Source organism: Neurospora tetraspora, assembly GCF_033439725.1.
Source record: "Neurospora tetraspora strain CBS 560.94 chromosome Unknown B0H65scaffold_4, whole genome shotgun sequence".
NCBI classification, from domain to species: domain Eukaryota; kingdom Fungi; phylum Ascomycota; class Sordariomycetes; order Sordariales; family Sordariaceae; genus Neurospora; species Neurospora tetraspora.
The window spans coordinates 3,449,541-3,463,905 of record NW_026944386.1 but is presented as its reverse complement, the minus strand read 5'-3'; the positions used below and the strand labels follow the sequence as shown (position 1 = coordinate 3,463,905).

The window sequence follows — 14,365 nt, the reverse complement described above, 5'->3', positions numbered from 1 at the left end:
TATGCAGAGCACAAAGACAACCGCCGCCGCCGTACAATGGACCTCCGTCCCGACTCAAAGATATCATGCCAAAACCAATCAATCCATTTCATTTCATAATAAACCTAAAGAATCATCACTCATTCATACCCATATTCATAAACCAACCAACCCCAAAACTGATCCTACCCCCTCCCCCAAGCCCCATACTGCGTCCCGCTCACACCACTCTTCACACTCCCTGTCGCCCCGGGACTCATGACTTCACCAATCCCCATTCCCTTCCCCTGCTGACTCCTCCCCAAACACCCATAATGAACCACCGCATCCTCCCCTCCCGGCAAAACCGCCACCACGCTCCCACCCAACCTTTTATGACAAACCCCACAAACTCTCTCCTCCCCAATCACCACGCGCCTATTCCTCCCTCCTACCCTGCTTCCACCACCCGGTACCGCTCCCTTCGGCAACCCATCACCCAACAACAGTAGAGCCTGGCTAGTAACCAACCCTGTCTTCCTCAGTCCCGCGACGATGAGGGTCTCGTTGACGATACTGTTCGCGTTGCGCATGCGGCCGCGGAAGTAGCCCTCGAGCTCGGAGACGGGCAGGTCATCCGGGATGAGGGAGAGCGTGGAGGTGGCGGGCAGGCGGGAGCCGTGCTTGGAGAGGAGGTCGAGGGCCGGAGGCAGGTTGGGTTTGTGAGGGGAGGGAGGGGTCAGGTAGAGGGAGAGGAGGGTGTGGTAGATGGAGGGGTGGGCTTCGTCTTGGGAAGGGTCTTCAGTGGAGGTGGAGGGCGAGGTGATGGTGGTGGTTCCGGGGGGGTGCGAGGGGGAGGTGGGTTGAGGGTGTTCGGAGGATTTGTGGATGCGGTTGCAGTATCTGGAGAGGTAAGGTTGAGTTGGTTAGTATGAGATAGGTGGATGAAGGCGGGAAGGATGAGAAGGGTTGCTTACTCTTCTGCTTTCTTGTAGTCTTTCATTTGGAAGACGTAGATCTCCAGTGCTTGTTTGTGTTGACCCATGTTACTGAGGACAACAGCTCGCGCTTCGTAGAAGCGTGAGTCGTCCCGGGGGATGAGACTGAAGGCTCTCCCGAGGCTGTACTGCCGGCTGTCCTTCAAGAACTGTACCAACCGTTCCATGAGCGAGTCCCATTCTTCCTTCTCCCCTGGTTTCTTCTCCTCTCTGAGCTGTCTAATAAACAACTCGACAAGGCGGTTGTGAAACTCGGGCGTCATGTCATTCAGCTCGGAGATGATATGCTCCAGGTATTGTATCTCCAAGGCCGTATCGATGCCACCCATGAAGTGGAGGATCCGCGCTCTCGGGAGAGTCTCCGCATTCTCCGAGTCGGCGAGGAAGACCTCCATTCCTAGCTTGGGGTCTTTCCTCAACGTCCACTCGGAGAATTCGAGGATGATGTCAATCAGCTCAGGCGGAAGACCTTGAAGATACAGGACCGTCCTTTGGGGACCGTGCAACGTAGGCGCCGCCTCATCGGGCTCGTCCGGCGAGCCGAACTTGCGAAGCAGATCGAGAGCCTGACGATGAAGCTTCTTGCCGTAGAAGAAGTCAACCAGCTCGTTGAACCGGTTGTGCTCTACAAGCCTCTCGTTGACGACTTGTGGGTCACAGAAGTTGGGGATTCTGAAAAGGGAGCTGGCTAGCGTCGGACGGGAGTACATGAATGCGCGGAAGAGAGTGGTGTCAACAACTCTGAAAGTCTCCTGTAGATCCTTCTCAAGCTGTTCATCATCCTCATCCTTATGAGACATTAGGAGTGTCTTGAAAGCCTCCTCTGTGGCCCCGCTTGTGCGCGGCTTCAACTTTCCGGTGGCTGGATCGATAACTCTCTGAAGTCTCGCTCTTGCTCCAGCCAAGTAGCTGTTCAGCTCCGAGACGGCTGTCATGAGATCCTTTTCATCTTGGGCGCGTTGATTTTCGGCCGCCTTGCTAGTCCTGATGCTGGCCGCGTCATCATCGACTGGGACCCTTCTGGAAGAGACAATGGACGACGTCTCTGGATCAAACTTCTTGCGGCCTTGACCCATCAGGTACTTGGCAAACCCACCGCCTTTTTGTGGTGATGATACCTCAAAATGCGGCTCATCCTCCTTTGGCGCATGATCGCCATTTGCTTTGCCATTAGGGGGCCCTTCGTGGTCCGAGTCTTCCTGCGGCTCTTCAGGCTTCTTCTCATCAACACCCAGCTCTCCAACGATGATCTTGGGGAAGAGCCTTAGCACCCTCTCAGGTGGAGCCTGGACCTCATCTTCATTGAAGAGGTCCATCGACTCGCGAAATTTCCTTTGGCGGAAGAGCAGTTCGGCCTTGAGCATTTTCACTTCGCGCATGGTCTCGGTTTTGTTCTTGAGAAGCGCATCCTCCAACATGGCCAAGATGCTGATTGCTTCATCATACCTCTGAGTCTTTACCAGCTCGTCGATCTGGGAATCATAGTCCGTGGCATCCATCTTCCACACCACTCTCTCGCTCAAGACATGGAAGCCTTTTCCGGCATGTGCCAGGCTAACCGTGGGTGGTGGGAAATGCAGAGAAGCAGCACCAGGGAGACTGATGGCCTGGAGTAGGTTCAATGTGTCCGGATTTCGTACTTCGAGACTGCCCTTGGTTGGCGCTTGCAAGGCAAGAATATAGGGGTAACTGTATCCAATGCTCTCAGGAGCAGCTTGCCAGGGAATCTGGCGCTTCTCCAAGGCCTTCCCAGAGTCATTGATGAATAACGTATTGATATCTTTGGCGAGCAAGAGCTGACCCTCAGCGAGCTTTGCCGACAGAGGCTTGGGCGTAAAGTTGCCCAGCCCCATGTATCCCATACTGGCTGTAGCGCCAAAACGACTTTGCCCTCCTGCTGCCCCGATAGCCCCAGGACCAACAATATCCTCCATCTGACCGGTTGTAACATCCACAATCTGGTAGCCACCGTTCATGCCGCATACCACCTTATTCGCGTTGGCCCACGTGAGGGACCGGATTGCCTCGGACAGGACTATTTCGGTGACATCGGGGGAGAGCTCGCTCTCGTGCCATGACCACAACAGCAAGCGGCGCTTTACGGCAACAGCTAGACGCGATATAATCTCAGGTATCCCTGTGTCGGGATCCCTGACAATGTTGCTTGTGACGGCGAAGGTGGAAGCGCTCTTGGTTCGGGCTGTGGGGAACTCGATCGGTTCGAAGGTCTGGAGGTCGTGAAGGGCAACACCGTTGTAGTTGGACAGAGATATTATGGTGTTGGCTTCCTTGATGATAGCGAGTTGTTCGATAGCGCGCGTCGAGAACTTTTCTACCTCGCGAAGGAGGTCTGTGGGCTTGGGCCCTTTCGGCGCGGCTTGAGCATTGTGAAAGCCAGGCGCGGCAGCATGGTAGTCTTGGGCCGTCGAAGGTTCTTGTTGATCTTGGGTCGTCAGTTCGGTAGCTTCGCTTGACGATGTTCCGTCCGCAGCCTGGCTCGATGGTGGAGGAGCGGGTGGGAGCTCGTTTACTCGGTATATCCTGAGAGATCCTGTATTTAGGCCGACGAGGACGCGGTCACCGTAGGCGAGGATCGACTCGATCTTGGATTTGTCCCTCTGCTTGAGCTCGATGATGGGTCGAGCCGTAAATGCGGAGAGCATGGCGACGGGCCAGCTGCTGCCTGGTTGCAGCAGTGATCAACGGGCGGTTATGAACGCATTAGATTGTGTGTTTCGAGCAAAAATGTCGAGCAACGCTGGCGCAGGTTCTCGTCTCTTGGAATGTTCCGATATCGTGTTATCGCAGCCGAGTGGGTGTAGTGGAGGATGACGGCATGGCGATTGGCAAGTGGAATGCGCCAGGCAGTGGTGATAGAGGTACCGACGGTCAGGCGCCGCGTTCAAGGGTCGAGGCTGCCCACCTTCCACCCCCGCTGCCAGCACTACAGTGACCCCTCTTGTGAGTGGCAGGGTTAGGGGTATATGTGTGCGTATTCTTGGCCCTCTCAGCCCTTCCCCTTCCTTGCAACCAAGACTTGGAAGATACGTACAAGAAGCTCGTATCTTTACTTGGCTTCTTCCCCTATTTCTCTCTGCCAGATCTTTGACGAGGTTGTGTTTTTGAACAAGTTTGTCCACAATCATGTACGACCGTCGAGGTTCTCGAATCAACAAGCCGATGCGGAGAGTTCCGATGGAGTCCTTCATGTTGTACTGTTACGGGTCGTTACGAGCTGGTACCTCTCGATAGAGCTCTCGGCGCTCAGAGTCATGAGACTCTACGCAGTCTGTATCTCATCATGGTATGGTATTTCGTTTTGGGATAAAGAGTCTACGATTTGCACAAATAACAGTCTGTTTGATAACTTCTCAGTGCATGCTGGCCTGTTTCTAGTGTTGGTCTGGACAGTTTCGTTTCATGTTTTGTCGATTCGGCTTTCATCACCCGACGGCTCTGGCTCTATACAGATTATACGTGGTGCTGCTGCTCGAATCGTGCATCCAACTCGGGTATTATGTAGAGCCTCACTTCCCTGACAGGACCCCACCCGATCCGCTGTAAGATAGTGGAGCGGCTGCAGCATTGACGGGCGCAATTGGTTGTAAATGGCCCATCTTCGTCAGCGACAGAACACCTCCCTCTTCACTAGTCTTGGATGGTTTCAAGGAATGCTGACTTGTTGGTGACTGTGACCGTCTTTGTTTCGTACTAGATTTCAATCTTGCCTTTCCTATTCCCGGGCAAGGCAAAAGATATTGTTGCCCACCATAGCTTCTTCAGCCGAGTCTGGAAGCCCCTCCTCCTCTAGACCCGACCAACTCTCCGCAAAGCGCCATCTGCTGTCCCACGAGAACGAGAACGACGACGGGAACAACAAGGCGAATCAACCGCCACTCGGAACAACACCAACGCCAGCTGTTGCCAAGGACAGGGGAGGGAGGACAAGAGGAAGAATTGGAAAAGACCATCATCCCCGCAGCGTCCTCTTTTCTGTCTCTGCACAACCAAGCAAGACACAAGTAGACCAAAACGAATTCGAGCTCCAAGAATATCCGCAACCCAAGCAGCCTCGCACTGACACAGCTGACGACACAGCTGACACCAACCGCAACCTCAATCCATCCCGTGATCGCGCCGCGCGCAAGGAAGAAAAGAAGGCCAGGAAGCGCCGCTGGCTTGAGGCACAGGACGACATGAAGTTCTCCCACAGCATCCAGTTCAATGCGGTGCCGGACTGGAGCACGCATTACATCGCATACAGCAACCTCAAGAAGCTGTAAGCTGGCCGAACCTGTCTTATCTCCGCCGTGCTCAGTCAGCCAGCTAACATATAATCACCTAGCATCTACCAGCTCGAAAAGGTTGTCCACCTGTCATCCGGCGGAGACGGGGAGTCGCGCCCGCTAATCCAACATGAAGACCCCGAAGTCGTCTTCATTCGTGCCCTGGATGTCGAGCTGGAAAAGGTCTTGTCCTTCTACTCTGTCAAAGAGAGGGAGCTGTTTGAGGAGGTACAAAACCTCTTGCACGACGTCGGCGCATTCGAGGAGGAGTCCGGTGAAACCGACCAAGAGCGCGAGCTCCGTCCCCCCACCCGCGGCAGCGAGCACCAGAGACCTTTGCGAACCCGGAGCGTAGAAAGCCTGCCGAGCCGGGCCTCGACTGACGACGACCGTACCAACAGCGACAACAGTGACGATGAGCACACCGGCCTGAACACACATGGGAAAAAGAGGCGGGCGAGCCTGGGGAGGCGAAAAATAAGCTCCGCTGTCCCTGGGCATATGATGTCCTCCATTGGCGACATGACAGCCTCTACAGAGATGACCAGGTCTCGCAGGTATAGCATTGTTTACGACGACGACTATGCCGAGCAGGCTGCTCTGTTCTCCTCGGGCATCATGCTCAAGAAGAGGATCATCAACCTCTTTGTCCAGCTGTGCGAGCTCAAGTCGTACATCCAGCTGAACAGGACGGGCTTTAGCAAGGTCCTCAAGAAGTTCGACAAGATTATTGACAGACAGTTGCGGGCCAAGTACATGGACACCTTTGTCGATACCGCATATGCCTTCAGTCCAGAGACAACCAAGGGTTTGGAAGAAAAGATTCACCTGATGGTCCGCGCATATACGGACATCGTTACCAATGGCGACGAGGAGGCGGCCACGCGCGATTTGCGATCGCACCTTAGAGAGCATGTCGTCTGGGAACGAAATACCGTTTGGAGAGAACTGATCGGTATGGAACGGCGAGCTGAAGCCGCAAGCCTGGGACATACTCTCCTTGGGCGAGATGCTGATCCAACCAGCCACCGCCTTCAGGGCGACGATGAGCTGGTGTTGCCGACCAAGGAGATCGCAACGCCGCTTGGTCGCTTCAGATTACCTGCTTGGCTGGTCAGCTCAACTCTGATGACTCTCATCATCATCTTTGCCATATTCTTCGCGTTGCTCTTTATTCCAGTCATGAAGAAGCCCGAGCAGCAAAACTGCCTGGCATTGCTGGTGTTTGTCTCTTTGCTCTGGGCCACCGAGGCCATTCCCCTCTTCGTCACCTCACTCACCATCCCTTTCCTCTGCGTTGTTCTTCGAGTCTTCCGCGAGGCCGACAAGCCCCATCACAGACTGGGTGCCAAGGCGGCCACCGACGTGGTCTTCTCGGCCATGTGGACGCCTGTTATCATGCTTCTGCTCGGTGGCTTCACTGTCGCAGCCGCTCTCTCCAAGTGCAGTATCGACAAGCGGATAGCAACTTTCGTTCTCAGCAAGGCAGGAACACAACCTAGGACGGTCCTCATCGCCAACATGGCCGTGGCCGCATTCGCCAGCATGCTGATCAGCAACGTCGCCGCTCCTGTCCTCTGCTTTGGTATCATCGAGCCCATGCTTCGCAACCTCCCTGCCGGCTCCAACATGTCCAAGGCCGTCATCATGGGCATCGCCCTTGCCTCAAACATAGGCGGCATGCTCTCGCCCATCGCCTCCCCGCAAAATATTGTCGCCATCGGCCTGATGGAGCCCCCTCCCACCTGGGGCGAATGGTTCTTCATCGTCATCCCCGTCGGCATCATCTCCCTGCTTCTCATCTGGGCCCTGCTGCTCCTCACCTTCCAACCGGGCAAGGGCACCACCATTGTGCCCATCCGCCCCGTCAAGGACCGCTTCACGGGCGTGCAGTGGTTCGTCACCCTCGTGACCGTCGCCACCATCGGCCTATGGTGCGCCTCTCACCAGCTCGAGGCCGAGTTCGGACACATGGGCGTCATCGCCATCATCCCCATCGTCTTGTTCTTCGGCGTCGGCATCCTGACCAAGGAGGACTTCAACAACTTCCCCTGGACCATCATCATTCTGGCGGCTGGCGGGCTGGCACTTGGCAAGGCGGTCAACTCGTCTGGCCTGCTGCACGCCGTTACCAGGATGATCACGGAAGAGGTGAAGGACTTTAGCCTTTACGGTGTCCTGCTCGTCTTCTCGAGCTTGATCTTGGTGATTGCCACGTTCATCAGCCACACCGTTGCGGCGCTGATTATCTTGCCGCTGGTGTACGATGTTGGTAAGGGCTTGGACGAGCCGCACCCGAACTTGTTGGTCATGGCGGGCGTGTTGATGTGCAGTGCTGCTATGGCGCTGCCTACTTCTGGATTCCCTAATATGAGTATGTATTTCCCCTCTGTTGCCCCTTTTTGAAAAAAAAAAAAAAAAGCTAACCATATCATCCTATCGCAGCCGCCATCATGAAGGAAGACCCGGCAGGCCAGCGCTACCTGCAAGTCAAGCACTTTATCAGCCGTGGCGTGCCCAGCAGTTTGCTTAGTCTCGTGGTGGTCGTCACGGTTGGGTATGGTGCTATGAGGGTTGTTGGTATGTAAGGAGCCTACGTACCTATAGTTACAGATATTCTCACACATACGTATGGGGTTGGGTTGGTAAGGTGGAAAGGAAAAGAACGGCTGATTAGAGGAGGAGGAGGAGAGAAAGTGGCGATCAAGCATTTTGGCAAGTGTGTTTTTTGGAGTATCGTCCCTGTCCATGTATTACGCTTTTGTTGTTCGCTCTGAGTATGCTTTTAATGGACACCGCGGTGCGGATCCGGAGGGAATCTAATTGGGCTTCTCTTCTCTTCCTGCAGGATCTCCTTTCTCGATGAGTTTTTGAGTTTAAAGGGGGCAGATTTCATGCATAGCCTTCAATATCACATTTACTGAGATATAGGTAATGACAACCTTGGAGGCAATCCTTTCGTTCAGTAGTAATGTTTTTCATCCAGTCAGACAGACCAACATCGTTGAGCCAACATGGTATTCCACGCAGGCAAAACCTAATAAAGTGCACACCAGAATCCCCATTTCCCCATCTCGAATCACAAAACAACAGATTCATCCATACGCCAACAACAACCTCCTTCTCTTTCAAATTCTTTCTTCCCGCCCTCTCTTCCCCTTTTCGTTTCCCTCTCCTTTTCCTTTCCCTCTCCTTTTCCTTTCCCTCTCCTTTTCCTTTCCCTCTCCTTTTCCTTTCCCTCTCCTTTTCCTTCCCCTCTCCTTTTCCTTCCCTTTGCTGTTTCCTTTCCCCTTTTCCGTTTATCCCAGCTATACCCCGTTCGTTACTCATTCCTCCTCCTCCTCCACCTCCTCGCCATAATTCTCCTCCTCCTTGGCCTCCTCCTCCTCCTTCCCCTTACTCTGGTTTTGGGGTGCCCGCTTGTTGTCCTCCTCCATTCGCTGCGTGAGTTCCCGGTTGATGTCGTCTTGGAAGGTGGCGGCGATCTGGCGGAGTTCGTGGAGGTACTTGGCGCGCTCGGAAGTGGTCATTGTTGTTGTTGTTGACGAGGTTGAAGAGGTGGTGGTGGTGGGGACATCTTTGGTCAATGTGAAGGAGGGGGAGAGGTTGGTTGAGTTGGTGTAGGTTGCTTTGAAGGTGGTTGAGGAGGCCATTTTGGTTTTTGGATGAGAGGTGAGGTGGTGATTGAGACTTTGTGAGGTGAGTGAGAAGCAAGATCGGATCGGATCGGATGCTCGTTGGAATTTCTCTGGGTTATGGTTAGTGATGATATTGTTTAGATATCTGAAGACTTATACATACGAGAGGCTTTTTTTTTTTTTTTTTTTTTTTTAGCTATATGAGCTTCCAATGATGAGGTTGTTTTTATTCTTATCGATATCAGATTCTCATGAACAAAAAGGAAACCTCAAAATGCATCTCATCAAATGTCCGCTGAACCACGTTCGCGAGACTGCCCTATGACACCCGCCTGCACGCGCCTGAGGGACGTTAACTGCGGGGTACTAAGCCTCCCCACAAAAGTTCCATAGTGAGGAACAATTTAGGGCGATCTAGCCCCTGATTCTGCCTGCCAAGCATCAACCCCCCCTGTTGGATTTGGATTTCAAGTTGGATATCGCCAAAACAAATCCCAAACAACAAAAAGTGGCGTCGTATCGGTGTTAGTCTGCAAGAGAAAGATTGGAATAGGTACGTAAGCACTAGAAGTGGAAAGTGGGAGTGAGGAGGCTTCGGAGGGGAGGTGCCATGGAATGCTTGGAAGTGGAAGAGAAGGGAGCCCCAATCAGCGCTTGTGATGCAGTGTCGTACGCTCAATTGAATTTACAAGTTCCCCTTTCCATCTTTTAGCTACATATCTCTATCCCTGATCTTCCCGTCCTCCTCTTTTTGATCATTTCAGCGATTACGTTCACACACATGTTCAATGACCTGACGACCGACATACACAATCCCCGACGGCTGATGGTCTTCTTCTACAGATATCCGGGTTAGGAAGATGTGACACTTGCCCTTGCGAAGGAAAAGCCTATGCGAAACAACCTACGCCAGTAACCATACCTTTACGTATGATCCATCACAAAACACCACCAGCGAGAGGACCAACAGCAGTAAACAATGCAACCCACAAGTGGAAGAGGAACCCCGGGACCCACGCAGAGGGCTCCAGGGAGTTTCTCACCGCTGCCGGCCAGCACTAACTCCACTGGAGGTGTTGATGTCCGTCCCCATCGACCGTCTCCGGGCCCGGTGCGCATGATCTCAGCCTCGAGCTCCAGCAACGACGACCTCACGCCATTGACCATCCCTCGCACAACCAACCAGTCTACCGCACCGTCGCCCCAGCCAGGAGGAGGTCCAGGCGCATCAGGATTTGGAGGAAAAGCAGGAGCATCACCCGAGCGACGAGGAGGAACAACACCAACCCACGCGACTCCTATTTACAGCAGCTTCACGTCTCAGAGCAACAGCCAAAGCACCCCGAGTCTCCAGACCAACTTCTCGCGACCGACCCTATCCAACACCGCCGCCCTGTCCGCCGCCCGCTCCGTCGCCGGGACACATTCGCCCATCGATACGCCCCCGCGCAACGGGCCCTCCCCCCTGACCCTCCCGCCGACCAGCGCAACGTCCTCCACGCCCACTTCCTTCTCCGGCAGGGTAGGCGCACACTCGCGCAAACACTCGGCGAACGCGGGCCTGTTCGAGCCTACCCTGCCCTCGACGAGCACCTCCAATCTTGGCCAGATCCAAGCCGACTCGCCCAAACTCGGCCCGACGCCGTCGCAGGCGCAACGAGACATGTCCGCCAGCCACATTGCTGCGCAGGCAGCCGTCTCCAAGTCGCAGCTTAGCCAACAACAGCAGCAGCAGCAGCAACAGCAACAGGCACCACCGTATGCGCATCAACACCTTCTTCACCTACAACACCGTCAGCGGTCCCAAACGATACCACCGTCCACCGAGCATCATGAACAAACACCGGTCGCGAACAAGCGCATGAGCGGCGGTCCGATGAGCCCTCCGGTGTTGAGCTTAACAGAGGCGAGCGCGCCAAGGGATAATGTGTTTGGAAGTCAAGGATATCACAACGGCCTCCCCGGAAACCATACCCTTGCTGCCACGGCGGCCGCGAACGTGGTGTTCCCCCGATCGGCGCAATCGTCGCCGAAACTGCCCACCCAGTCGACGAACCCCTTGACACCCACTCCACCGCCTGTCCCTGCCGAGAAACCTGTCGTCAAGTCGGAAAAGAGCAAGGTCAAGCTGTTTTCACGTCCTGGCAAGTCCAGCTCAAAGGGGGAATCGTCAAAGGATACTAAGCCACTGCCCAGCCCGGGAAAGCTAGGGCATGCCTTTTCGAATCTACAACGAGCCAACTACAGCACTACGAGTCTCGAATCGAATATGCAGCAGCCTTTCTATGCCCATGGCAACTCGTCAACCGCCACGATACGACCAGCCGAAGCTACGGAGAAGGAGGTGAAAGAAAAGGAGAAGAAGCATGGGCATTTCTTGAAACGACAGAAGGAAAAGCTGATAGAGGCGTATCACCTACCGCTTTCGTCAGCTTCGAGCAACTCCAGGCCTACAGACCCAACAGCTCCCAGCAGTCTGTATAACTTCAACTTGCCAACAAGTCCAGGTCCCAGCAGCAATGCGTTCAAATCGGGTCTTGATTTGCGACACGGCGGCCGTGCCTTGCGCGAGAAGAAGAACAAGGAGGACAAGAGTCTTGACGAAGCGGCCTCGAGCTACAACCCTGGAGGCGACTGGCCTGGTCCAAGTAGCGTGAGCTCTGCCACTGGCACTCTGGCCTCAGCACTCTTCCACAATGAGCCTTTTGACAGCCAAAAGTTCGGGCTCAACAATATGACCCTTGATGACGCCTGGCCTTTTCTCAGGGCCAAGCTGCTTGTCATCTTTGAGGCTGAGGACCTTCGTCTCCCTGTAGAAGATCTGAACCGTATAGTGACGATGCATATCCAGTATTGCATAAAGCGGCGCAGCCCAAATATCATTATCGAGGATATCCGGGACTTTCTCACGACCGGTTTCTCGAGTCTCGATCAGAGTTTGAAGAAGACCCAGGAAGACCGCTTGATTCCTGCCCTTGTCGAGCTTTGGATCTTCACATTTACCAGTATCCTACCGTATCTGCAAGCGGTCTTTCTACCATTAGACATGGAATTTGCCGGCAACGGGCCCTTGATGACGCCAGACCAAGCCCGTGACTTCTGGGGTGGTGTTCCAGCAAGTTACGGCGTCAGCATACCGGCCTTATCCGTCCTTGACATACGAAGACTGGTTCTCCTTTCCTTCCGAGATATCGTTATTGTTCCTCGCTACGACACGCTGAAGACCATGTTCTCGCGTCTCTCTCTCGAGTTCCTACCGCAGAACCTAGCCAGCATGGCCCTCTCCTCTCCGGTCCCGGTTTCTACATCTGGGTTCCAAAACACGGCTCACAACCAAGGCGGTGTCTATCAGTCCGCACTCTCGACCTCGCCCTCACAAGAGTCGCAGCTCTCGCTGTCCTTCGCAGGTAGCCTCCCAGCAACCATGACCCTAGGGATGGGCGCCGGCTTTGGCACTGCCCCTCCACGACCAAACACCTCAATGTCCAACCCCGTTGGCGCTATGGATCCCTCCTACGCGAGCTACAGCAGCAACGGCATGGGCATGGGCATGGGCACCGCCGGCGGCGATACCACACCAGGAAGCGGTAACCGCTCGCGGGCCATTAGTAACGTCAGCTTCGGCAGCGACCACGGCAACGCCAACCGCCCCTTCACCCCAAGCAGCATTCAAGCCCTTGGAGCCGCCTCCGCCCAAGCCGCCATGTCCACCCCCAGCGGCGTTGGTATCGCCAATCTCAACCTCAACATGTCCACCCCAGTACAACAATTCCCATCGCACGTGGCGCCCAGCATAAAAAGCATAGGCAGCAACTCCATCCACGGCAGCCTCCGCGACCCTACCGGCGGCGGTGGCGGGAAAACCGCCGACCAAAACGTCGAAGACTCCAAGCAAGTCACGGAAATGGTCGGCCGCATGCTCCAATGCATGTCCGTCCTGGCATCCGTTTCCGCGCCCACCACTCCTTCTTTCACATCCTCCTCCTCATCGTCCTCGGTACCAAACAACAATCCCCACTCCTCCACCGGCAACCTCACCTACAACACCAACAACACCTACTCCTCCTCGCAAACCTCCGTGGCAACAACCACCATGACCAACGCCACCGTCCCCGCCTCGCCCTCCAGCTCTTCTGCGGCGGGCGGCCTGCCCCCGCTCGTCCAAACTATGTCTTCCCCCTCGCAGTTCTCCTCCCCTCCGTCGCCGGCTACGCCAACGGCTACCAGCCCTGGCCCGCTCCCGCTTCGCCCGTCGATATCTAGTCTGAGCGCTAGCTTGGCCGGCAGCTTTGGTGGTATTGGTAACAGTAGCGTGCCGAATACGCCTACGGGTGGTACCGCCCCTTTTAGCCATGCCACAACCACAGCCCCCACCAACACTGCTGCTGGTGGGATAGGTGGAAACGGAGGGCCCCCCGATGAATCCTCCCGCATGATCGAAGAACTCAACAAACTCCTCAAGCTGAACTGGCTCGGCCGCGGCCGCACCGGTCGCAACAGACGGGGGATCGTGGGCGGGCGGGTAAAACGGGCGGGAGCTGGGTCTGGATCAGGGTCTGCTCTAGCCTTCTCAATGGGCGCTGGTTCTGGGATGGGCTATGCTTCGTCGTATGGAGGATATGCGGGCTCGTTGGGAACGGGGCCGGGGGGTGTGAGCATGAATAGTCTTGGGACGACTGGGACGATGGGGGGGAGTATAGGAACTGTGGGAAGCGGGTTTGGGGGTGGGCTGCAGGGTCAGGCTGATAGAGACAGGGGAACAACGGGAATGGGAGGGACGGGGTTAGGTTTGGGCAGCAGTGTCATCGGGACAGCGACAGCGGCAGCGGCAGGAGGAGGGATAAGTAGCCCGCCTACTGGTGGTGCCGGTGGTCCTACTGCTGCTGTTCCTGCTACTGCTGGTACTGTTGGTGGTGCTGGTACTGTTGGTGCTGGTGCCGCTTTGGCTGGTCCTGCTGGTGCTGCTATGCCTACTGCTGGCGGTCCCAGTGTCGGTGCCGGTGCTGCTGCCGGTGCCGGATCGTCGTCGAATTCGGAGGTTGTGGTTGACAATTAGTGGATGGTGACCAAACCTTTGGAGAGATGGGCGCTGGGACTCGGGATGGGGACTGGGACTGGGACTGGGACTGGGACTACTGGGACTGGGCAGTGAGGCAGGTGAGAGAAGAAGAAAAAGAAGGGATGTGGCGCGGCGCGGTGAGTTAACGGAAGAAGGACTGGAGTTGGGTGTAAGGGTTTCAACATTCAAGGTAGATCATCGGTTTTGGGCATTTACATTCTTCGGTATCATGAACCATATATATACAAGTAATACTTTTCTTCTGCTTCGCTTTTGGTCACGAATCATGCTACTTGCTACACTTGGGAGTGAAGTGAAGGCGGATGGGTTTTGGGTAAAGCAGGTGTTGATGTCTTCGTAGATGAGGACGTCGATGTCTTCGTAGACGAGTACGTCAATAAAGTATCTTCTTAGATGAGTTGGAAG

General features: G+C 55.1%; 4 protein-coding genes across 4 annotated transcripts; 2 read left to right on the top strand and 2 right to left on the bottom strand.

Annotated features, from left to right (window-relative positions):
* Nucleotides 1–68: 68 nt before the first annotated feature.
* On the bottom strand, nucleotides 69–3,846 carry B0H65DRAFT_204557 (uncharacterized protein). The gene is made up of 2 exons (XM_062821849.1): nucleotides 936–3,846; nucleotides 69–861 (listed from the first exon to the last, which is right to left on the bottom strand). Exons 1-2 carry the CDS (start codon nucleotides 3,617–3,619, stop codon nucleotides 165–167), a joined length of 3,381 nt encoding a protein of 1,126 aa, XP_062681999.1. The 5' UTR covers nucleotides 3,620–3,846; the 3' UTR covers nucleotides 69–164.
* Nucleotides 3,847–4,893: 1,047 nt separating this feature from the next.
* On the top strand, nucleotides 4,894–8,022 carry B0H65DRAFT_204531 (SPX domain-containing protein). The gene is made up of 3 exons (XM_062821848.1): nucleotides 4,894–5,235; nucleotides 5,302–7,616; nucleotides 7,688–8,022. The coding sequence occupies exons 1-3, from the start codon at nucleotides 5,153–5,155 to the stop codon at nucleotides 7,828–7,830; spliced, it is 2,541 nt and encodes an 846-aa protein (XP_062681998.1). The 5' UTR covers nucleotides 4,894–5,152; the 3' UTR covers nucleotides 7,831–8,022.
* A 546-nt stretch (nucleotides 8,023–8,568) lies between these two features.
* B0H65DRAFT_442768 (EKC/KEOPS complex, subunit Gon7) lies at nucleotides 8,569–8,895 on the bottom strand (the record flags this gene model as incomplete). The annotated part of the gene is made up of 1 exon (XM_062825594.1): nucleotides 8,569–8,895. One exon carries the CDS (start codon nucleotides 8,893–8,895, stop codon nucleotides 8,569–8,571), a length of 327 nt encoding a protein of 108 aa, XP_062681997.1.
* Nucleotides 8,896–9,859: 964 nt separating this feature from the next.
* Nucleotides 9,860–13,936, top strand: B0H65DRAFT_442767 (HbrB-like-domain-containing protein; the record flags this gene model as incomplete). Its single annotated transcript, XM_062825593.1, has 1 exon — nucleotides 9,860–13,936. The coding sequence occupies one exon, from the start codon at nucleotides 9,860–9,862 to the stop codon at nucleotides 13,934–13,936; it is 4,077 nt and encodes a 1,358-aa protein (XP_062681996.1).
* Nucleotides 13,937–14,365: the final 429 nt, after the last annotated feature.